We start from the raw sequence: 25,477 nt of genomic DNA, 5'->3' as shown, positions 1-25,477 counted from the left end.
GGAGAACAACATTATACCGCTCTAGCAAACCCTCACTGCCTTGTCACATGGCTTTGCATTAATGTGCTGACCTTTCACTTTGTGTGTTTCCCACCTCACTGTTTGGTAGCAGGGCAAACTGTGATTCTTATTTGTTCCCACTCTAGATTGATTTATAATTTGCAAAAATCTATTTAATTATTTTTTTTTATGTAAACCAATTTTTTAAAAGCCAGCTCCATTAGGGCTGCAACTTCCCATTAAATCGATAGTCGATTAATCATCGACTATCTTCATGATTAGTCGGATAATAAAACGTGCATATATTTAATGGCTCAAATTTTTCCATTGACTTCTAAATGCAGCTTAAGTTATTTTAGGCATGTGCTTAATAACAACAAATATGACTTAGTCAATCACAATTCATATTTATTTATAAGGTAACTGTCCTGCTCATTCAGCAGTTAGAAAATTTAAATGACTATTAAAATGTTGTCCATGTAAAAGAGAGGAAAGGCAAAGTACTAAATAAAACCCTTAACTTTATGTATTCAAAATAAACAGTCAAAATGGCAGCAATGAAAACAAATTACAAAACAAACTTCCTTTTAAAAAAAAAAAAGCATTTTGTGATGTTTAAAAAGCTGCACACTGGTATATTGACAATTGATTAGCTCTTGGCAGTTTTAGCACTCTAATACAGTGGTTCTCAACCTTTTTTCAGTAATGTACCCCCTGTGAACATGTTTTTAATTCAAGTACCCCCTAATCAGAGCAAAGCATTTTTGGTTGGAAAAAAAGAGATAAAGAAGTAAAATACAGCACTATGTCATCAGTTTCTGATTTATTAAATGGTATAACAGTGCAAAATATTGCTCATTTGTAGTGAACTATTTGGAAAAAAAGATGTAAAAATAACTAAAAACTTGTTGAAAAATAACTAAGTGATTCAATTATAAATAAAGATTTCTACACAGAGAAGTAATCATCAACTTAAAGTTCCCTCCTTGGGGATTGTAGTAGAAATCCATCTGGATTCATGAACTTAATTCTAGACATTTCTTCACAAAAAAAGAAATCTTTAACATCAATATTTATGGAAAATGTCCACAAAAAATCTAGCTGTTAACACTGAATATTGCACTGTTGCATTTTTTTTCACAGTTTATGAACTTTAATTCATATTTTGTTGAGGTATTATTCAATAAATATATTTATAAAGGATTTTTGAGAACCACTGCTCTAATAGACTCAATATGTAGAATTTTATATTTGATTAATTATTAAAATGTTGGCTATTTAATAGATTTAATATATGTAAAATACATTAACTTAAATAACCCTGTTCGAGAACCAATTAAATTCGTAAATCCACTGTACGAGCTTGCATAATTTAAATTAGCTTAAAAAAGAGCCTGATATTATGATACAGATGCAATTTTAATGTAAGAATGTCATACAGGAACATATTTAAATGTTTTACTTAAACGGACACTTTTATCAAATCATCGTAGCATTATAAATAATACGCCGTGGCTTGCTGGGGCAGCGGGCTGAGAGCCAGGGACACATACAGACTGGACAAGTTGGTAGAGAAGGCCAGTAACCAAGGATGATGATGGTTTGACCCTGGAACGAATCATTTCTATTAACTTCTTTCTATGAGAGTTCCATTAATGATGTGCTGTACAACATTCTAAACTTTACCACTGTTCAGTCTCAATATTTCTGTTCATGCTGGTGTGTGTGTGTTTGTGTATAATGGTACAATTTTGGATTTGGGTGTATAAAGTTTCAAGCTATGCAGCACAAAGATGGGGGAAAAAAGTGTCTCAGTGACATTTAAAGAGGCGGTCGGGGTCACGTTGTTCCCGGAGGAGGCTTATTAGTGGAGCACATTTGAATAGCTGAACTTCAGAAATGTATTTTTTTTTTTCTTCTTCTTCCCACTGCTGAAGTGCTGATACTTCCTCTCAGTAAGTTTCTTACGGTAAAGTCGCTCACCTTATCTGACAGATAGAATCTCTCTCTCTCCCTGCAGCCGCCTGCTTAAGAGCGACATGGAGCTGGAGGTCCTCAGGTACACCAACAAGGTGTCCAGCGAAGCCCACAAGATGGTGAGATTTCTGTAAATCATTGAATGTGATGTGAACAAGTAAAACAAAATCAAAACAATTGTTACATAATTTAGTGTATGCCTAAAATATATTTTAAAAAATGCTCTAATACTGTTTTCAAGTTATGTTTGGACTTTTTTATTCCTGGATAAGGTAGTAAAAAAAATGCAAAGTCAATAGAACAATACAAAAATATTATCTCTCTGGTCTAAACAATCAGAATTGTACTTGGGAATAGAAAAGCGAGGAAACAAAGGAAAACATCAGAACCAATCAACACTTACGAAGATGATTTTGTCCTATAAAAAGGGGGAAAAAATCTGATTTAGATCACAAAACTAAAATGTGTATAATGATGGGTCTAACTGTACTGAAGCATCAATGCCTTATGACAAACATTGGGACCTTATCTTTAAAGGGGAACTGCACTTTTTTTAAATGTTTCCAATTGTTCACAATCATTATGAAAGAAGTTATGACGGATGGATTTTTTTTTTATGTATTCTAAATATTAAATAAATGCTACCAAAAGTCAGCTTACAATGGAGCCTACGGAAGTCACTCTATTCTGCCTACAAAGCCCTTAAAAAAACATGTATGTATGTATGTAGTATAGTAGCAGGCACATTTAAAATAACATTTAAAGGAGAACTGTTTTGCACTTGTTTTGGATGTTTGCCTATTATTCACATACATTATAAAAGACATGACAACTGATTAATTTTTTTAATGCATTCTAAATATAAAAAAAACATAAATAAAAGTCCACTTACAGTGGAGCAAATAGGAGGTCCTCTATTTTACCCGTAAAATACAATAAATAACCATTGAAAAAGCGCCAACAATACTCCATTTACAATTTGTGACTTGAATATTAACCAAGTATTAGTTATATTGTTATTGTAAACGCTAAAGCAGAACAACTACGTATAGCGGCAACGTGATCACTTCCTGTGTCCATATGTTTACATCACCGAGTGGTCTGCTGTTTCCTCGCTTCCCTGCTCCCTGTAAGTTTATTGTAGATCATAAATCATGCATCTTACCTGGAAAGTAGATAGCCAAGGATGTTTTCTGACAAGTTGGGACACTTTGACAACCATTTGGCACCCAAATCTGGCAAAAATGACACGAAAAGATGCTTGGTTCCCACCACCCCTCCACCCTGTTTCTTCGCGAGGAGTGAGTCATTCTTTATCTAAACGAGAATATACGAACATTCAAGCAGTCTTCATCCAAATGACAGCAGACCTTGTACAGTAAGTGATGTTTTATTATGTGTGTTGGCTCTCATGAAGTCTGCAGTGAGTAATAATCAGTAATGTTTAAAAAATAAAAAAAAAGCCAACCTTGTGATGCGTTTTTGAAATGTATGCGCCGTGTACGCTTAAAATGATCCAAATACGTAAATATTAAATGTTATTATAAATGTGCCAATTACTACATTACATATATACTTACATAATTTATATAAATCCCTAATGGAGGTGTTTAGATATTTTTTAGAGGCTCTTTAGGAAGAATTAAATGGTTCCCATAGGCTCCATTGTAAGCAAACTTTTAATATTAAGAATGCATTAAAAAAAAATCCATCAGTCATGTTTTTCATAATGATTGTGAACAATAAGCAAAATTATTTAAAAAAACAAGTGGTTTCCCTTTAATATGTATGTATTCTGCTCATTTTAAGCATATACGGCGTATTCATTTAAAAAACTTAGCACAACGGTCGTTTTTTTATTTTAACATTAATGATTATTGCTCACTGCAGACTTTATCAGAGCCAACAAACATAATAAAACGTCACTTACTTTACAAGGTCTGCTGTCATTAGCATGCCGACTGATACGATAATGTTATATTTACGTTTAAATGAAAAATGACTCATAATCCTCGCAAAGTAAACGGCAGGAAAACCAAGCGTCTTTTCATGTCGTTCCCGCCATATCCGCGTCTAAATTGGCTGTCAAAGTAAGGCTTATAGTAACAAAATCTGTGATACTTGGTTAATATTCAAGTCACAACATGTAATTTGAGTATTGTTAGCACTTTTTGGATGTTTTTTTTTTTTTTTTTAGGGGAGGAATAGATTACCTTCCATTAGCTTTGCTGTAAGCAGACGTTTTTTACGCGTTAGAATGCATTTAGAAGAAATCCATTCGTTGTCATGTCTTTCATATTGATTGTGAAATTCCCCAAAAAAAGTGCCAACACACAAGTAGGGCTGGGCGATATATTGATATTCTCGATATATCGCGGGTTTGTCTCTGTGCGATACAGAAAATGACTATATCGTGATATTCGAGTATACTTTCTAACTAAGTTGCTTTTAGCTGCGGGCATTAGACTACAGGCTTTGTTCACTCTTTCTTGTCTCTCCTTCTCACAGAGACTTAAAACAAGCGCACCTTCTTACATACGTCACATGTTGTCGCGGAGAAGAGAGGTAGCAGCATGGGTAACATTAGCTGTGATGCAAGCGGAGTGGTAATACGAGAGAAAGAAGGTGCGAATCTGGTAACAAATGAAGAATTAATTCCTAAGAAAAACAGCAGGGAGTCCATCGTCTGGCGGTGATTTGGCTTCAAGCGGGAAGATGTCGAACAAATATGCGACAAAAGCGTTGCTACAAAAAGTAGCACCTACTGCTAATTTGTAGCATCATTTGAAAAGTCACCCGCTAGAGAATGAAGAGTGCTTGAAACTCTGCATGTCCACATATCCGTTCGGTGCCATACCCACAAAATGCCGAAGCAACCATTTCCAGATCAACACCATATGAAAAAATTAGTTAACAACAGAAGGAGATAACGTTCGCAGTAACCTACCACATAGCGAAGGACATAAACTATTTGATTTCATATTATGCAGCTCATTTTTATTTGACATTTATTGAAATATCTTGTGACATCATGCACAAAAGTGCACTTTGTTTTTAACTATTGTAGTGGCGTTCTCTACAAAAAGTGCACTTTAATTTAGTGTTGTTTTGATACGTCATCTTAGTGACATCATGCACAAAAGTGCACTCATAACTTGTTTTAAAATGTCTCTGACAATCTTGCACTTTCTGTTTTGAAATGACATGAATGTTTGTGCCACTGCTTGATAACTGTTGAATAAATACAGTTTTGGTAAATATACATACCGTATTTTTCGGACTATAAGTCGCAGTTTTTTTCATAGTTTGGCCGGGGGTGCGACTTATACTCAGAGCGACTTATGGGTGAAATTAACACATTACCGTAAAATATCAAATAATATTATTTAGCTCATTCACGTAAGAGACTAGACGCATAAGATTTCATGGGATTTAGCGATTAGGAGTGACAGATTGTTTGGTAAACATATAGCATGTTCTATATGTTATAGTTATTTGAATGACTCTAACTATAATATGTTATGTTAACATACCAGGCACCTTCTTAGATGGTTATTGATGGGTCATATGAAGTACACTTATTCAGCCTGTTGTTCACTATTTTTTATTTATTTTAAATTGCCTTTCAAATGTCTATTCTTGCTGTTGGGTTTTATCAAATACATTTCCCCCCAAAAATGCGACTTATATATGTTTTTTCCCTTCTTTATTATGCATTTTCGGTAGGTGCGACGTATACTCCGGAGCGATTTATAATCCGAAACATACGCTAGGAGCAATAAGGTGCAGATATAAACAAACACATTACTGTACAGATAACTATATTGTACTTATTGCATATGCATCCATGTTTATGGTACGTTATATTGTCTTTACATTCCAGACGCAACAACAGTAGAATTATATGCATCAGGTGTTAATTCAAGGCCAAGGCAAATTATTGAGCTATATATCGTGTATCGTGACATGGCTTAAAAATATTGAGATATTTCGAAAAAAGCCATATCGCCCAGCCCTACGCACAAGGAATTTGACTTGGTAGACTGTGCTCTCTTGGTTCATCTCCAACAAGGTACAAATGATAGCAATACCAGTGCTGGGAGTGCCTTTGCGAACTGAGCCGTCTAAAGTTCGGATCAATCTCTAAAAAGGTCGGCCGCCTTGCATGCTTTTGTCAATCAATCAATCAATCAATCAATGTTTATTTATATAGCCCCAAATCACAAATGTCTCAAAGGACTGCACAAATCATTACGACTACAACATCCTCGGAAGAACCCACAAAAGGGCAAGGAAAACTCACACCCAGTGGGCAGGGAGAATTCACATTCAGTGGGACGCCAGTGACAATGCTGACAATGAGAAACCTTGGAGAGGACCTCAGATGTGGGCAACCCCCCCCCTCTAGGGGACCGAAAGCAATGGATGTCGAGCGGGTCTAACATGATACTGTGAAAGTTCAATCCATAGTGGCTCCAAGACAGCAGTGAGAGTCCCGTCCACAGGAAACCATCTCAAGCGGATCAGCAGCGTAGAGATGTCCCCAACCGATACAGGCGAGCGGTCCATCCTGGGTCCCGACGAGCGGTCCATCCTGGGTCTCGACTCTGGACAGTCAGTACTTCATCCATGGTCATCGGACCGGACCCCCTCCACAAGGGAGGGGGGGACATAGGAGAAAGAAAAGAAGCGGCAGATCAACTGGTCTAAAAAGGAGGTCTATTTAAAGGCTAGAGTATACAGATGAGTTTTAAGATGAGACTTAAATGCTTCTACTGAGGTAGCATCTCGAACTGTTACCGGGAGGGCATTCCAGAGTACTGGAGCCCGAACGGAAAACGCTCTATAGCCCGCAGACTTTTTTTGAGCTCTAGGAATCACTAATAAGCCGGAGTCTTTTGAACGCAGATTTCTTTTGTCCACCTTGCCTGTCCCGCCCTGGCGGCGCTCCAAACGGAAAGTTAACTAAAAGCAGAAATAATACAAGCATCTATATGCATGGATAACAAGCACAGTGAGATAGTTGTTTTAACCTTCGAGCAAAAACCAAGGCCAAATATAATTTTTTCTAAGGCATTCTATTCTGCTGAAAGGAGAGAAAATATTCCTTTAATATACATGAGATGTGATACTGTGTGGACTGGATGCAACAGCAAATTTTCTTACCTCCTTTTGTGTCTTTGGGATGCCCTAAATCCCCAAAATATGCGCAATTGAACCCTGGAGTCATGGTGGAGATAATTATTAAGCAATCTTACCTTCTTCCAAACTTGCTTCAAACGAACCGTTTGGAATTTGAGACTTAAGTGACGTACTTGGCCTAAGTTGTCTCAGATAGAGGTTAGGGCTGGACGATGTGGATGAAAACCATCATGATACAAATATCGATAATTGTTGATATTTTTTATGACCCATCAAAAATAAGGACCAGGAGAGTGTCTTTGTTCATGCAACCAACCTTGGTTTGCAACTTCCGGTTTCTTCCGACCAAAAAAAATATATATATATATCCATCCATTTTCTACCGCTTATTCCCTTTTGGGGTCGCTGGCGCCTATCTATATACATCGAAAATTTTATTGAACGCATTTTTCATTGATAGATTATGTGTCTATCGCAATATATATGATGTTTTTTTATCAGCCCAGCTCTAGTAGAGGTTTAACCGAAGAGCTTTGCGCCAGTTGGACATTTTTATTCAGTGTTAGTCTTTAAGCTCCTTTTTTTTTCTAACCTCTTGTTGTGGGGCAGACTGGCTTGTACATGCACATGCATCCTCCGCTATTGCCATTTTTCATATAAATTAGCGTACAGTTCTTACATATGTCAGTAGACTCAATACGGAAACGCTAAAATCTACAACATGGCTGACGGGGAGAAGAAACAGTTGAAGTGGAGGCACGTAAATAAGAAAGCCCACAAAACAACACATCCTGAAGAGACGGTCAGAAAGAAGTGTGAAGATGGTCTGAAAAACATAATCTGTGCTACATTTTGGTTTGAAGAACCATTGTTACATGTTATGTAGACCACAGGGAAGTGTTTTACATGTAGAAAAATAGTAATAATATGACCCATTTAGGAAAAAAAATGTGTGACCGATAAAGCTGCTGTCTTTTTTTTTAAAAACATTTGTTTATTAACTGTTATTTTTTTTAACAGTTTTTCCCCCAATAAGTGAAAAAAGAAAAGTAAACAAAAATAAAATACAATAAAATAATAATAATAAATAAAATAATAATAATAAATAAAGTTAGAAAACTACAGACAGAAGTCAACACAGAGACAGCTGCATTCCTAAATGGCAGCTGCTGTTTTTTATTCAAATGTGAAGCGCCAAACTGTGTTTACCAGAAAACGCTTTGACTCACGAAAGAAACTGAATAAATTGGAGAATTGGTGTGCCGCGTTTCATCTCAGTTTTCAATGTAATCGTCGATCTTAATCAGGGGTGTCAAACCTATGACCCGCGAGCCAGATGTGATTTTTCTGCCTACGGTCGCAAATCCGTCTTTTTTATCTGTATAAAAATATTTTGAAAATATTTCTATATTTTTCCAACCTATAATGTGTGTTAAAATCTTGATCCGTGTCTTTGCCGTACCTGCCAAAAACTACGGTTTTCTCGTATTGAGTGCGTTTTTTTTTGATAATCCAGTGGTAAAAACTGCGGTTTTCCATTGAAAATGATTGACTTAAAATCGAAACTACGTAGCAAAGCAACTCCATGGGCAGGGGACAAAATATATGGGAAACATCAATGATGGGTTGGTTTATGTATGACAAAATCCATGATTGGTTAGTTGGTTTACTATGATGAATAACGATTGGTTAGGATTGGGGCAAGACATTACGGACAGGCCAATCAGAGGCAAAATAGGGCGGGTCATCGAACCAGGAAGGGAAATTACAACAGACACGCACATCCCAAATGATCACGAAAGAGAATCGGAAATATTTAAGCCCGCAATTTATATATTTAAAAAAACTAGTGGAAGATGGCAGAGGGATTTTCTTCCTTAGAATGTTCTTTTAGTAATGTAGACGACATTGTGGAAGACAAGCGATGACTTTTGCTACAGTATAGCCTGTCCAAATACTACAATTAATTTTCATTGGTGTTTTACAAGACAGTAGCTGACGTTTTGTTCATTATTTGTACTATATTTTGACATTGAATAGTTAAATCATTTTGATACATAAACCACATGACTGCAAGATATTTGTTATTTCATGCTATAAATCACAAATGGCTATACAGATAAAGGAAGTTAGCTAATAGAATAAACCTTGTTTGTACTCTTTAGGACTTTTGCTGTTAGAGCAGTTAGAAGTGGAGAGGGAGTTAAAGACAGAGAAGTTGGCTATAAAATCCAAGGCAAAATCCACTAAAGCAGAAAAAAAAAGGAAAATGCAAGCTGCTCAGAAATTTGCCAGGAAGGCTCATGTCAGAGCGATCAAAGCAAAAATGCTAAAGTAATGTGTAAATAATGTAAATAACTAGATGAATCATCTGTGGCTGTGGATTGAATACTAGTAAGGTTGTAAGTACTGTGCAGAGTAGTAGGCTAACCCATGTGGTTCCTGTGAAAATGAACACAAGTTGTAATTACTGTAGTGACTAAATAACACAGTGAGTGAAACATACATAGTGATTAATTTGAATTAATGGGTATGTATTTATATAACTTTGTTGATAATTTTTCAATTCTTTCAACACCAAAACAACTTAAAATCGTGCTTTTTTTTTTGAAAATTTTTGCATGTTCAATTGCTGAAAAACCAGGAGCTTTGAGGGGGTTTGTCCCTTGTCCCTTGTCCCCCGCCCTGGACCTGGCAGACCCCCGGCTTATTTTCAGTCTTTTTCATTAAGTTCAAATCAGATGCCAGGAACAGGTTTTGTCAGGGCCGCGAGCCGAGTTTGCTCAGTATAAAAATTAGCCGCAATTGTTCATGAAAGAAACTGCTGGATGTCGCAATTGCAATTCTGTTAAGCAAGAAAACGGTTATTTAGGGGTGGAAATATTTGGACACCTGATACAGAATGTTTTCTCGATTCAACACGATTCTCGATACAAACAGATTTTTGCAACGTATGATTTGGTATAATAGCTATAATGAACCTTTTTCAAAACAGGTTACAGGTTAGAAAAGTTGTTTTCTGGTTGCATGGAGATAGCCTAAAAACATCCATCCATCCATCCATCCATTTTCTAACGCTTGTCCCATTTGGTGTCGCGGAGGTGCTGGAACCTATCTCAGCTGCACATTGTTTTTAAATATTAAAAACAAAAATATTGATTTCACATCAATTTTTTAAAATGTATACCGTATTTTTCGGACTATAAATCACAGTTTTTTTCATAGTGTGGCCGGGGGTGCGACATATACTCAGGAGCGACTTATGTGTGGAATTATTAACACATTACCGTAAAATCAATCAATCAATCAATCAATGTTTACTTATATAGCCCTAAATCACTAGTATCTCAAAGGGCTGCACAGACCACCACGACATCCTCGGTAGGCCCACATAAGGGCAAGGAAAACTCACACCCAGTGGGACATTGGTGACAATAATGACCCAGTGGGAGGTCGGTGACAATGATGACTATGAGAACCTTAGAGAGGAGGAAAGCAATGGATGTCGAGCGGGTCTAACATGATACTGTGAAAGTTCAATCCACAATGGATACAACACAGTCGCGAGAGTCCAGTCCAAAGAGGATCCAAGACACAGCAGCGAGAGAACCGTTCACAGCGGAGCCAGCAGGAAACCATCCCAAGCGGAGGCGGACCAGCAGCGCAGAGATGTCCCCAGCCGATACACAGGCGAGCAGTACATGGCCACCGGATCGGACCGGACCCCCTCCACACGGGAGAGTGGGACATAGAAGAAAAAGAAAAGAAACGGCAGATCAACTGGTCTAAAAAGGGAGTCTATTTAAAGGCTAGAGTATACAAATGAGTTTTAAGGTGAGACTTAAATGCTTCTACTGAGGTGGCATCGCGAACTGTTACCGGGAGGGTATTCCAGAGTACTGGAGCCCGAACGGAAAATGCTCTATAGCCCGCAGACTTTTTTTGGGCTTTGGGAATCACTAATAAGCCGGAGTCCTTTGAACGCAGATTTCTTGCCGGGACATATGGTACAATACAATCGGCAAGATAAGATGGAGCTAGACCGTGTAGTATTTTATACGTAAGTAGTAAAACCTTAAAGTCACATCTAAAGTGCACAGGAAGCCAGTGCAGGTGAGCCAGTACAGGCGTAATGTGATCAAACTTTCTTGTTCTTGTCAAAAGTCTAGCAGCCGCATTTTGTACCAACTGTAATCTTTTAATGCTAGACACGGGGAGACCCGAAAATAATACGTTACAGTAGTCGAGGCGAGACGTAACAAACGCATGGATAATGATCTCAGCCTCTTTAGTGGACAGAATGGAGCGAATTTTAGCGATGTTACGGAGATGAAAGAAGGCCGTTTTAGTAACGCTTTTAATGTGTGCCTCAAAGGAGAGAGTTGGGTCGAAGATAATACCCAGATTCTTTACCGTGTCGCCTTGTTTAATTGTTTGGTTGTCAAATGTTAGAGTTGTATTATTAAATAGAGTTCGGTGTCTAGCAGGACCGATAATCAGCATTTCCGTTTTTTTGGCGTTGAGTTGCAAAAAGTTAGCGGACATCCATTGTTTAATTTCAATACTAATAATAATAATAATAATAATAATAAAAATATCAAATAAGATTTTTTAGTTCATTCACGTAAGAGACTAGATGTATAAGATTTCATCGGATTTAGCAATTAGGAGTGACAGATTGTTTGATAAACTTACAGCATGTTCTATTTGTTATAGTTATTTGAATAACTCTTACCATAATATGTTATGTTAACATACCAGGCACCTTCTCAGTTGGCTATTTATGCGTCATATAACGTACACTTATTCACCCTGTTGTTCACTATTCTTTATTTATTTTAAATTGCCTTTCAAATTCTTCGTGTTGGGTTTTATCAAATACATTTCCCCCAAAAATGCCACTTATACTCCAGTGCGACTTATATATGTTTTTTTTTTCCTTCTTTATTATGCATTTTCGGCAGGTGCGACTTATACTCCGGAGAGACTTATTCTCCAAAAAATACAGTATACATCAATTTAGAATCGTGATGGATAAGAATCGCGCTCGAATGTGTATCAAATTTTTGTGCACCCAGAGAATTATTATATAATCACTATTCAAAGACTTGAGTGCGTGTGGGGTACACTGACTGGCTGTATTGTTACTGTGTGGCACTACTCCCGTCCAAAGGCAAAACCCAGTAACTCAATTTTGGTCAAAACTATGCTAATAATAATTTTGGAGTTCCTAGGTGATATGCTTTACATTAGTGTATGCGATATTGTAATTGGTTTCCGTCAGTAAGCTGTTACGCGCATGACAGGACCTAGCAACTACCACATAACCGCGTAGATACAACAGAAAAACCTAGTATCTCAAGGGACCAATCGGAGCTTCTTTGTCAGTCGCCTTATTGTCTTTAATGAGACATTTGCACGAATGGGGGCCGACGGTCAACCTGATTATGTGATATTATGGCACGAGGGGATATTTGGAAGATTGGCCCAGGACGTTGCAAGCACCTTCATTAAATGTATTGTTCTTGATTCTTCCCCTTGCATACTCTTTTGGGCAGATAACTGTGGAGGTCAAAATAAAAACTGGACGCTGTACACGGCTCTTGCCCAATGTGCAAACGCAGAATGGGGCCCACCCGAGATTGTGATAAAATATCTGGAGAAAGGGCACACACGTTCATGAGAGCAGATTCAATCCATGGCTCAATCGGCAAGAAAATGAAAAATCAAGAAAACATCTATACGTTTGATGACTTTGTAGATCTTTGTAAGACAGCATCAAGATAGATTGGTTTTCCTTTGTTTTCTCAAAATCAGCTAGAAGTGAGTTACCAGGTTTTGCCTTTGCACGGGAGACTATCCGCTGGATTTTTTTTTTAAATCACTGCATTTGACCAGCGAAAAAAAAGAATAGTTCGCAAATGTAATAGTTTTTTGTAAACCAACAGCTGTGCAGAAAGGATTATGAAACAGGCAACTCTAATCAATGAATTCTGTGTCATTGTGAGGTTTGTTTGGCCTCGAGTGCTGAGAAATTAATTAGTGTGAATGCCCATCTCTCATAATAACAACGTGTTTTATGTCGGGAAACAATCATCCCAGCTTTGTTTGGCTGATTAATTAGTGAAACGATCCCGCTGACCAACATCTGTGGGGCTAATTACTCACCGGCGTGGCTAATTGCTCACCGGCGTGGATCTGTGTCTTTGTAGATCATGAAGAACGTGAAACCTGGACAGAAAGAATATGAAATGGAGAGGTCAGTTGTTTTTCGTTATTGCAAAAATGATAATAATGCAAACTATTGTTCTCGGGCCACATTTAGTCACACTAAATTATACAAAGATTAAAATTTGTGTCTGTTCTGCTAATTAGTGTTTGCTCCTTTTCAGCCTGTTCCAGCACTACTGCTACACCAAAGGAGGGATGCGCCACACCTCGTACACGTGCATCTGCGGAACGTGAGCTTTTCTGACGACAATGCGGAATGCCACGCCACTCCAACCTGTTGTCGCTTCCAAATTTCATTAGCACGGCGGTTACACGTGAACGCTCACCGATCCCGCGTCGGCCATGCGTAGTCAAGGCCGTGTGTAATGAGTTTTTCTTCGGGATTAGTGGGTATTAGCTAGTTTTCTGTTTACGTAAGGCTTTGGAGTAATTAATGACCTGGGCCATGTCCCGAAAAAAGAACCAGTCTTTACTTTGTTAAGTTAATTGAGAAAGTTCTGTTGCTCCACTTCATTGCCTTCATTCGCGCTTAAAACCTTGCAGTATTGTCACACTAAATATGTTTTCCGTCATTTCAGTGGAACTCCTGCATTCTCGAGTTGTGCGTATCCTAATTTTCACTGTGGCAGAAAACGTTTTGCAGTGGTTAACTTCATTTTACACTTGAATGACAATAACATTGAAAAGATCATATCTTACATCATTATATTCGTGAATGATACCAATGTTAAGATGAGCTTTAACATATTTATATCAAAGGGGACTGCACTTTTTTGGAATTTTGCCTATCATTTACAATCATGAGGTTTTTAATAGTTTTTCCATTCTAATATAAAAAATGTCTCATTCTAGGTGGTTAACAATGCAGCTAATGGGAGCAATTAATTCTACTTCTTAATCACTTTAAATATGAATTCATATAACCGTCACCAATACTTAATTTATGTTCCATAACCTGTATAATAACCAAACTGTAGCAACAAGAGCGAACACTGAGGAATTATTTTTCTAGCATAGTAACACATCGGCTTGCTTTGGTATTAGCCGTAAAAGTTAGCTATGGCAAGAGATAAGGTTGCTTTTACGTCAGCACGAAATGGGTTTGAGTTTGTAATGCACAACACAATGCGATAAGACACAAATCTGTACAGACTGAAAAGCATGAACAATCATATTAAAGTATTTGTATGGTATTAGCCCACATTTCATGTTTTATTTATATACAGTTGGCCAGATAGCGTATAAACTGTAGTTGTACTAACAAACATGGCGTGCTGAATGTATCATGATCAATATGAAGTGTGACTCACTCGATGGACAGTTGTCTGTTTGGTTCAGCTGACCTCGGACATTTTTTCTGATTTATTTGGGTAAGCACTTCATTAATTTTAAAATAGCTTGTCTCCAAATTCCATTTTTGCAGCTTCGAGTCGCTTTCATTTCACTCTTATCAGCTTCCGTCTGCTCTAATGTTTCATCCTCTTCTTTGTGCTCGCTTCTATAAGCAGCAGTTCATCCTCTGTACGTTCAGCTTCAAAAACATCAGGTTGTGAATTCTTATTTGACCAAAAACAAGTTGTCTTTGTCATTTTTTACCAAGTTTGCCACAATTACAACAAACACAAGCGTTTTGTAAGAACACATTGACGGACGTGCGCTGCTATGAAATCAATGCGCGAAAGAAGTAAGTAATTAAAATGATAAAAAATAATGTAAATATTGTACATATTACATAATTGTTATGAACTTCTCTAACTACATTATATATAGAATTGCAGTGTGGAAATAAAAGGTTGATGGAGTTTTTAAGTTGTTTTAGAGGGCTTTAAAGGCTACAACGGTGACTCCTATTAGCCGCCTCTTTCCAGCGTTTATCATCTTAATATACTAATAAAAAGTGTTCTTATCTCTCATAATGGTTGTGAACTATAGGCAAAATTCCCAAAAAGTGCAGTTCCCCTTTAATAATAGTTTACATCTTTTTACACTTGAATGACAAAAATGTTAAAAATGAGAAATCTTTATATATTTACAATAGTTACCTTTGTTTTACACTTGAATAACAAGAATGTGAAATAGATGAGATTTTACATATTAATACTCAGAATAGTTAACTTCTTTTTACACTTGAACAACAATGTTAAAAATATTAAATTTGTATGTCTTTATATAATCAGTGGTTAAAGTATTTTTACACTTTAATGAAAAGAATGTTAAAGAGTAGGGCTGTCAAAAAAGTTGAGTTGACTCATTTTATTAATCACAAAAAATGATCGCAATAATTGTGTGGGGTTGCAGATTAATATCGCAATGTTATTGTTTTTTTTATAATTTTTTACAATAAATCATTTTGAGCTCCTTTACCTTAACATCGAATGGTTACCTGAAAGCTGGCGTGGGTTTAATATAAGGTCAGTGGTCATGTCAATCCGTACACATACATAATTTCACAACAAAATCAACTCGACAGGATTTTAGATAATACTTTTACTAGGTTTTGAGCAAATAAATTATGTACAGTCAAGTAAAAGATTTTTTTAAAATTTGCATATGACATTCTGACGATGAAATTGCATTTGTGTCAAAATATTAGGGTCTTTTTTATGTTCATTTAAATTATGTGAGCAAGTAATTCATTGTGGTTAATGACGATTAATTCTAATGATTAAAATTCTAACCTGAGTGAAGTTGGCCCTCATCATTGCAATGTCAGAATAGCACGGTCATTCATTTGTGCTGCAACAAATTGTATGTGTGCCGTTAAGTTATTCTAAAATACATTTTCTGACTAGTGACCTCATCTGGCCCCCCACTTTGTCAAAATGTTCCCCATACTTATCCCATTTGTTTGTGCTATGTGTGTGTTGCAAAAAAACTTGTGTCTAACTTTTACAGTTTTTATGTCATGGGGCTGGTTATGAATAATAACAAATTGATAATGTAAAAACAGTAAAACGTTTTTAATTAATTAATTAATTATGTGGGCCCTACCGAGGATGTCATAGTGGTTTGTATTGTGGTTTGTGCAGCCCTTTAAGACACTAGTGATTTAGGGCTATATAAATAATCCTTAATTGATTGATTAACATACAAACTATAATGGACAAAAAATGTCTGCATCATAAACGTTTAGGATGATTTTGACAAGGCTAAATGACGTCACTCATTAGAATAACTTAAAAGCTGTAACAGCACAAACAAATGTCAGTGTTATTTTAACATTTGCAATGATAAAGGGGGTCAATTTCACACGGGTAAAAATTCCAACCTAAGACACAAACTTGTACTGCGAGAGTTTGTTTGGTTCATAAATAACTGAAGTAAAAGTGCAGTTATCATGGACACTAAAGCAAATGTTAGTTGAATTGTTGTTCATAAAGTAACATGGGGTTTTTGCTTCCTTGTGGTTTCTACACTGTACCATAAACACACACTATTGGTCATTAATATCTCTTGACTGTCTCAATGTCATCTGGTGACGTTTCAATGTTTAACCACCAGGGGTCACAATGCCTCTGTTCTTCACTACGGCCATGCTGGAGCTCCAAACGACAAAACCATCATGGATGGCGACATGTGGTAAGTTTGCAGTTATTCCCCAAAAAATTCATCCATTTAGTAATCACTTAGATCCGAGGGTAGTTTGTGGTTATATAACATATTTTTGCACTTATAAAACTCTTCCAGTCTGTTCGACATGGGTGGCGAGTACTACTGCTACTCGTCAGACATCACCTGCTCCTTCCCCGCCAACGGCAAGTTCACCACCGACCAAAGGGCCATCTACGAGGCGGTCCTCAAGTCCTCCAGGACTGTCATGGCTGCCATCAAACCAGGTGATCTTTTGTTACGAACCCACTCGTTATGACAATCTACAGTATTATAAAAATGTACTGTTTCACTAGGGGTGCACCAAAAAGTGGCTATCTTGAGTTTGAGGTGAGGCCTTTAATCCCAGGAACACCATGCCCACCGTCGTAGTATTATGCTCTGGGCCTGTTTTGCTGCCAATGGAACTGGTGCTTTACAGAGAGTAAATGGGACAATGAAAAAGGAGGATTACCTCCAAATTCTTCAGGACAACCTAAAATCATCAGCCCAGAGGTTGAGTCTTGGGCACAGTTGGGTGTTCCAACAAGACAATGAACCCAAACACACGTTAAAAGTGGTAAAGGAATGGCTAAATGAGGCTAGAATTAAGGTTTTAGAATGGCCTTCTCAAAGTCCTGACTTAAACGTGTGGACAATGCTGAAGAAACAAGTCCATGTCAGAAAACCAATTTGCACCAATTTTGTCAAGAGGACTAGTCAAAAATTCAACCTGAAGCTTGTGGATGGCTACCAAAAGCGCCTTATTAAAGTGAAACTTGCCAAAGGACATGTAACCAAATATTAACATTGCTGTACTGTATGTATACTTTTGACCCAGCAGATTTGGTCACATTTTCAGTAGACCCCTAATAAGTTCATAAAAGAACCAAACTTTATTAATGTTTTTTGTGACCAACAAGTATGTGCTCCAATCACTAGAACACAAAAAAAATAAGAGTCATAGAAATTATTGAAAACTCAAGACAGCCATGACATTATGTTCTTTACAACTGTATGTAAACTTTTGACCACAACTGTACATTTTTATATATATATATATATATATATATATATATAAGTATTTTATTTATTTTTCATAATAATTTATTTTTAAAAATACCGTATTTCCTTGAATTGCCGCCAGGGCGAAAATTTATTTAAAACCTCTTCGCACTCCTGCGCTTACCAAAGGCATGCGGTAAAAGTAAGCATGCGCTAATTATTTTAAAACCTCTTCTCACTCCAGCACTTACCAAAGGGATGCAGCAAAAATTTAAATGTGATGTAAGTTTTGACCTTAAATCGTACTGAATAGCTCTTAATCTTCTTCCCTTTATGCGATTTCAAATTACCGGCATTGAAATCAGCCTCATCCATTTTGAAAATGATGACAGGGGAAGTGTCACTCGTGACATCACGAGTTTGACCGGGTGGTACTACTAAGCATGCGCTAATTATTTTGGGAAGCGAGTTTGACCCGGCAGTAATTCAAGGCAGGCGCATATTACATGCCCTGCGGCAATTCAAGGAAATACGGTACTTTCTTTTAGGCCATCTCCATGCAACTACAAGGTGCTTTTCTAACCGGTAACCTGTTTTTGAAAAGTTTCAATATAATCATTATATCAAAAAATACATTGCAAGACTCAAGAATGGATTCTGAATCAAATCGTTGCACCAGGAATCGGAATTTGATGGAATCGTTTAGTGCCCAAAGATTCACACCCCTACTATTTACCTGCAGGTGTCAAATGGACCGAAATGCACCGCCTGGCTGACCGGGTCCACCTGGAGGAGCTGGTGAAGATGGGCCTCCTGAAGGGAAACGTGGACGACATGATGAAGGTCCACATGGGCTCCGTCTTCATGCCCCATGGACTGGGACACCTGCTGGGCATCGACGTGCACGATGTGGGCGGCTACCCGGAGGTGAGTCGGTGTGGACGCGGAGAAGACGAGGGCGGGGGCGTGCGGTAACCTCTATGTCCGCCACAGGGGGTGGAGCGGATCAACGAACCCGGGCTGAGGAGCCTTCGGATGGGCCGCCTGGTTCAGGAGCGCATGGTGCTAACTGTGGAGCCTGGGATCTACTTCATCAACCACCTGCTGGATCAGGCCCTGGCTGACCCGGCGCAGAGCTGTTTCATCGACAACCAAGTGCTGGCTCGCTTCCGAGGCTTTGGTGGGGTCAGTCCATCTTTGTCTTCCTTTTACCCTGCAAAATAGACTCATCAGAACCTGCCAACGCTTCCATACTCAGATAATTACAGTGGGGCAAAAAATGATTTAGTCAAACACCGTTTGTGCAAGTTCTCCCACTTAAAATGATGACAGAGGTGTGTAATTTTCATCATAGGTACACTTCAACTGTGAGAGACAGAATGTGGGAAAAAAATCCAGGAATTCACATTGTAGGAATTTTAAAGAATTTATTTGTAAATTATGGTGGAAAATAAGTATTTGGTCACTTCAAACAAGGAAGATCTCTGGCTCTCACAGACCTGTAACAACTTCTTTAAGAAGCTCTTCTGTCCTCCACTCGTTACCTGTATTAATGGATCCTGTTTGAACTCGTTACCCGTATAAAAGACACCTGTCCACAGCCTCAAACAGTCAGACTCCAAACTCCACTATGGAGAGCTGTCGAAGGACATCAGGAAAATAATTGTAGACCTGCACCAGACTGGGAAGAGTGAATCTACAATAGGCAAGCAGCTTTGTGTGAAAAAATCAACTGTGGGAGCAATTATCAGAAAATGGAAGACATACAAGACCACTGATAATCTCCCTCGATCTGGGGCTCCACGCAAGATCTCATCCCGTGGGGTCAAAATGATCATGAGAACGGTGAGCAAAAATCCCAGAACCACACGGGGGAACCTGGTGAATGACCTGCAGAGAGCTGGGACCAAAGTAACAAAGGTTACCATCAGTAACACACTATGCCGACAGGGAATCGAATCCTGCAGTGTCAGACGTGTCCCCCTGCTTAAGCCAGTGCATGTCCAGGCCCGTCTGAAGTTTGACAGAGAGCACATGGATGATACAGCAGAGGATTGGGAGAATGTCATGTGGTCAGATGAAACCAAAATAGAACTTTTTGTCACAAACTCAACTCGTCGTATTTGGAGGAAGAGGAATACTGAGTTGCATCCCCAGAACACCACACCTACTGTGAAGCATGAGGGTGGAAACATCATGCTTTGGGGCTGTTTTTCTGCTAAGTGGACAGGACGATTGATCCGTGGTAAGGAAAGAATGAATGGGGCCATGTATCGTGAGATTTTGAGCCAAAACCTCCTTCCATCAGTGAGAGCTTTGAATGGTTGACCAAATACTTAATTTCCACCATAATTTACGAATAAATTCTCTAAAATTCTTACAATGTGAATTCCTGGATTTTTTTTTTTGCACATTCTGTCCCTCACAGTTGAAGTGTACCTATGATGAAAAAACAGACCTCTCTCATCATTTTAAGTGGGAGAACTTGCACAATCGGTGGCTGACTAAATACTTTTTTGCCCCACTGTATATGCTCTCTTCATGTGGACTAACAATGCTGTTTACAAAAAGTCATCAGGTGTTCCCCTAACGGAAAGGCACCCAATCCGGTACTTTTTTAGGACCGACCGAATCTTGCCAGTCCTACCGGGCAGCGACTTACATTAAATCCAACAATCCCAGGTTACGGTACCTGTTTTCGCGTGACGTCACGTCCGGCTGCCGACTAACTTCGGAATTTGGCGATCACTTCAGCAGCACTGAGAGCAGACCGAGTGCAATTTTGGCCATGCTGGAAATTTTCAATGCCAAAAAAGAAATTGACTCAAAAAACGCTCCAACATAAGTAAAGTAAGGCTCCACTTGCCTAAAAAAAAAATAAAAAGCGCTAACTGAATACGAATAAACGTTGGCTTTGCTTTTGCCATGCCACTGATTAGCATTAGCGATTTTAACTTTTTAATTTCAACACCTCCAAATTCATCCATCCATTTCCTACCGCTTGTCCCGTTTGGGGTCGCTGGAGCCTATCTCAGCTGCATTCGGGCTGAAGAAAGGCGAGGAACATCCTGGACAAGTAGCCACCTCATTACAGGGCCAACACAGACAGACAACACTCACATTCACACACTAGGGCCAATTTTTTTTTTAGTGTTGCCAATCAAACTATCCCCAGACGCATGTCTTTGGAGGTGGGAGGAAGCTGGAGTACCCGGAGGGAACCCACACAGTCACGGGGAGAACATGCAAAGTCCACACAAAAAGGTCCCGAGCCCGGGATTGAACCCAGGACTACTCAGGACCTTCGTGTTGTAAGGCACATGCACTAACCCCTGTTCCATTGTGCTGCCCACCCCCAAATTTGTTAATGAAAACTGCAATTAAGCTGATGTGTAATGAGTGGAATTCTTACACAACAGACAGCAAACACACCATAAATTATACACTACGGCAGGCCTGGGCAATTATTTTGACTTGTGGGGGCCAAATTTAGAAAAAAAAATGTGTCTGCGGGCTGATTTTTATGAACACTAATACAAAACCTCACAATAATGTCTGATTGAACGCTGTCACGTGGGGGTCGCATCTTTAGGCGGGATCGTTCCTCCAATGCAAACACGGACACTCCGGACGAAAACGTAAAGGTAGGAAATGATTTAATAAATAATACACCGAATCAAACTGACAGAAAAAAACAAAAGCAAAACGTGTGCCGAACACACGGGAAGCTAAGGCTAGTACTTAGCACAGACTCGAGAAGTATAAGGGGAGCGTGCCGAACGCACGGGAAGCTAAGGCAATACCTAGCACGGAGGCAAGAACCGGATACATGAACGTGATAGTTGCTTACCGCAAACAACGAATCCACACCGAGTGACTGGAAAAGGTAGGCTTAAATAGTGTCTCTAGAGTAGCCACAGGTGTGTCCCAAACAGAGGCAGGTGAAAATCATAGTGACAAAACAAACAAGGAAGTGCAATCAGAAACTAAAGAAGTCCGAAACCAACAGAACCTAACTAAACTAAACATGATCCGGACCACGAATCATGACAGAACGCTAAAAACATTAAGACAGACCGCCTTAAAAAACGGATTGGAATCTTAGGGTTTTTTTTTACTGAATGAGACACCCAGAATGTACATGGAAATAAAGAATGTAGGATTTACGAACGCCTCCCTAGGGAGGTGTTTAGGGCACGTCCAACTGGTAGGAGGCCACGGGGAAGACCCAGGACACGTTGGGAAGACTATGTCTCCCGGCTGGCCTGGGAACGCCTCGGGATCCCCCGGGAAGAGCTAGACGAAGTGGCTGGAGATAGGGAAGTCTGGGCTTCCCTGCTTAGGCTGCTGCCTCCGCGACCCGACCTCGGATAAGCGGAAGATGATGGATGGATGGATGGATGGGATTTACAATATTAACTATGAACATTGAATATTGACAACCTTTGAAGGTCAAACCCCTTCTTGATCGACATATTTTACAAACAAGGGAAACGCAACAAAAAAGCAACAAACACAGAAAAATATGAACGTGAAGGGTAAAAAAAAAAAAAAAACTCACCTACAATCTGATATATGACTAAGCTTTAGAACTTTGCTGTAAAAATCTCCCTCCGCGTCTGTCCCTGACACCCGCATTTCAGGCTGACACACTGTGAAAACGCTCCCCACCCACACTGCTTGGTGCCTCGTCTGAGCTGCTGTGACTTAGATTACCATGGTAACTAGTATATCATGCAAAAGTGCAGATTCCAACCATTGAAATACTTTGTATAGTTCATGACTTACGGTCATTAGAAAACATCCCTGCACATCATAATGGCAGTTACAGTTTCCATTTTAAAGATCTAAAAAAAACTATTTGGGAATGTCCGGCGGGCCGGATTGAAAAGCTCAACAGGTCGCATGCAGCCCCCGGGCCTTACATTGTCTAGGTCTGCACTACGGCCATCTTACAACTTGCAACTGCAACTTTGTTTCACACTTGCAAACGACAGTCAGAAATGTGATAATGAAACAAGATACAACAACTGGACAGCAGTCGTAATCAGCTCATGTTTTAATTCTGCAAAAAATAATAAGATTTTACTATCAGAAACAAGAGGGACAAGCGGTAGGAAATCAATCAATCAATCAATGTTTATTTATATAGCCCTAAATCACTAGTGTCTCAAAGGGCTGCACAAACCACAACGACATCCTCGGTAGAGCCCACATAAGGGCAAGGAAAACTCACCCAAGTGGGACGTCGGTGACAGTGACAATGATGACTATGAGAAACCTTGGAGAGGACCGCATATGTGGGTAACCCCCCCAGGGGACCGAAAGCAATGGATGTCGAGCGGGTCTAACATGATACTGTGAAAGCTCAATCCATAGTGGATCCAACACAACCATGAGAGTCCAGTCCAAAGTGGATCCAACACAGTAGCGAGAGTCCCGTCCATAGTGGAGCCAACAGGAAACCATCCAATGGATGGATGAAATTAATATTCATCAACACACACCGAAAATTCGTACCAGTATCGACTCGGCGGTATCAGGAATCAGTACCGTATTGGTTCAAATGTGAACGGTACCCCACCCCGAGTTACCTTCCATTACAGCTCTACTTCTAACACTGCTTTGATCGTGGGCTCCGCAGGTTCGCATTGAGGACGACATCGCCGTCACCGCCACCGGCATCGAGCTGCTGACCTGCGTCCCGAGGACGGTGGACGAGATCGAGGCCTTCATGAGCGAGTCGGACAAAACGTTCAGCCCGGTCGTGAGCAGTGTGAAGTTCTGAGTGGCGTCCGGACTGATCAAGATTGACATATGGGACAACGCAGAATAAACACATTTTCTTTTCACTATCCTGATCCAATATTGATATCGGTCTGATATCAGCAAGGAAAAAATCAGATTATATTGGCTTGTTGCTTGTGTATCAGCCAGTTAACATCTAAATGATCTCCAAAAAGCACACATGGTTGGTCTTTTATTCTATTTTAGTCAAGTCATTTCAAAATGTAAACATGCTAGGCTATAGGCTACTAGGAGTTAACAGCTACACAACAGCTAAGCACAAAATAGCACTCAAGCTCAACATACGTAATAAGTGTCCCTAATTGAATAATATTCCAGTGTTAAACAGAACATTTGTCAATATAAACAAGTATCAAATAAGTATAGTTTCATATTACTTACATATACTAAACCTCCAAGACAGAAATGTAATTAACAGAGTGAGATATGGTGGCTACTAGGTGTCACAAAAAATAATTACCACTCCACTTCAACTTAAAAGACAGCATAATTTCATTCCAGACGGTTAATAGGTTAGGGTTTTTCATTGTTCTCTGAGTAATTTCACTTGATCAGACCTTTTCTAACATTCTACACTGCTAAATGAAAAGCTAGCAGCTACACAACAGCTAAGCACACAATATCAATCAAGCTTAACATACGCAATAAGTGTCCCTAATTGAATATTATTCCAGTGTTAAAAAGCATGTGTCAATATAAACAAGTATCAAATAATTATAGTTGTGTATTACTTGCATATACAAAGTCTCCAAAACAGAAATGTAAATAACTTAGTGAATTATTGTGGCCACTAGGTGTCAGCAAAAAAAACAATTACCACTCCACTTTAACTTAAAAGACAGCATAATTTCATTCCAGACGGTTAATAGATTAGTGTCTCTAATTGTTCTGAGTAATTTCAGTTGATTAGACCTTTTCTAACATTATACACTACAAAATTAAATGCTAGCAACAGCAAAGCACACAATAGCACTCAAGCTTGACATACCTAATAAGTGTCCTTAATTGAGTAATACTGCAGTCTTAAAAAGCATGTGCCGATACATCAAATAATTATAGTTGCATATTACTTGTATTTACAAACTATCCAAGGCAGAAAATGTAAATAACTTACTGAGTTACTAGGTGTAACCAAAAATAACAATTACCACTCCACTTCAACTTAAGACAGCATAATTCCATTCCAGACAGTTAATAGGTTAGTGGTGTTCGTTATTCTCTGAGTGATTTCACTTAATCAGACCTTTTCTAACATTCTGCACTGCAAAATGATACAAGTACGTATGATTCGTGCTGATATTGAATCGGATAAATATCGGTGTTGTCGGAGAGACATCTTGGCTTTTTACCTACAGCTGCAGTAATGACACAAACCTAATCATGGTGCGATTGTGAGCTACATGATATGTTTCTCATCTCCCAGAGAATTATTTTTGTAAACGGCAGTGAAATTAATAAATGATTGCTTTTGCAAATACGTGACGCTGTTTTATTCCTGTGACAAACTGATTATTTTTAAAATGTGTTTAAAAATATATTTTAGTTTTACTGAGCTGTGACAAATCTATAAAATATGTGAGGACCCGGGTAAGTGAATTGAAGCATACATTTACAGACAACGGCCACTAGAGGTCACTCTAATCCTGCACCATCTGTCATTGCTATTAAGTCAAATAATATATGTACTAAATAGCAGCCATGAAATGCATTACATCTGAAGAAAACA

General features: G+C 38.7%; 2 protein-coding genes across 2 annotated transcripts in view; one reads left to right on the top strand and one right to left on the bottom strand.

The window, feature by feature from the left end:
* Positions 1-25,228, top strand: part of LOC133536265 (xaa-Pro dipeptidase-like) — a 62,479-nt gene extending 37,251 nt beyond the window's left edge. Inside the window, exons 8-15 of the mRNA XM_061876676.1 lie at positions 2,021-2,096; positions 13,332-13,378; positions 13,512-13,580; positions 16,852-16,929; positions 17,038-17,186; positions 18,686-18,870; positions 18,937-19,128; positions 23,588-25,228. Coding sequence (XP_061732660.1) covers positions 2,021-2,096; positions 13,332-13,378; positions 13,512-13,580; positions 16,852-16,929; positions 17,038-17,186; positions 18,686-18,870; positions 18,937-19,128; positions 23,588-23,731 — 940 coding nt within the window. The 3' untranslated portion in view covers positions 23,732-25,228. The remainder of the gene's footprint in view (positions 1-2,020; positions 2,097-13,331; positions 13,379-13,511; positions 13,581-16,851; positions 16,930-17,037; positions 17,187-18,685; positions 18,871-18,936; positions 19,129-23,587) is intronic.
* LOC133536257 (thrombospondin type-1 domain-containing protein 4-like) overlaps positions 18,708-25,477 on the bottom strand; it is a 71,160-nt gene continuing 64,390 nt past the window's right edge. Inside the window, exon 13 of the transcript XR_009802431.1 lies at positions 18,708-19,156. The gene's annotated coding sequence lies outside the window, so the exon portion shown is untranslated. The remainder of the gene's footprint in view (positions 19,157-25,477) is intronic.

The sequence above is a fragment of the Nerophis ophidion genome, linkage group LG02, assembly GCF_033978795.1.
Source record: "Nerophis ophidion isolate RoL-2023_Sa linkage group LG02, RoL_Noph_v1.0, whole genome shotgun sequence".
NCBI classification, from domain to species: domain Eukaryota; kingdom Metazoa; phylum Chordata; class Actinopteri; order Syngnathiformes; family Syngnathidae; genus Nerophis; species Nerophis ophidion.
This window is presented reverse-complemented; position numbering and strand designations above follow the sequence as displayed.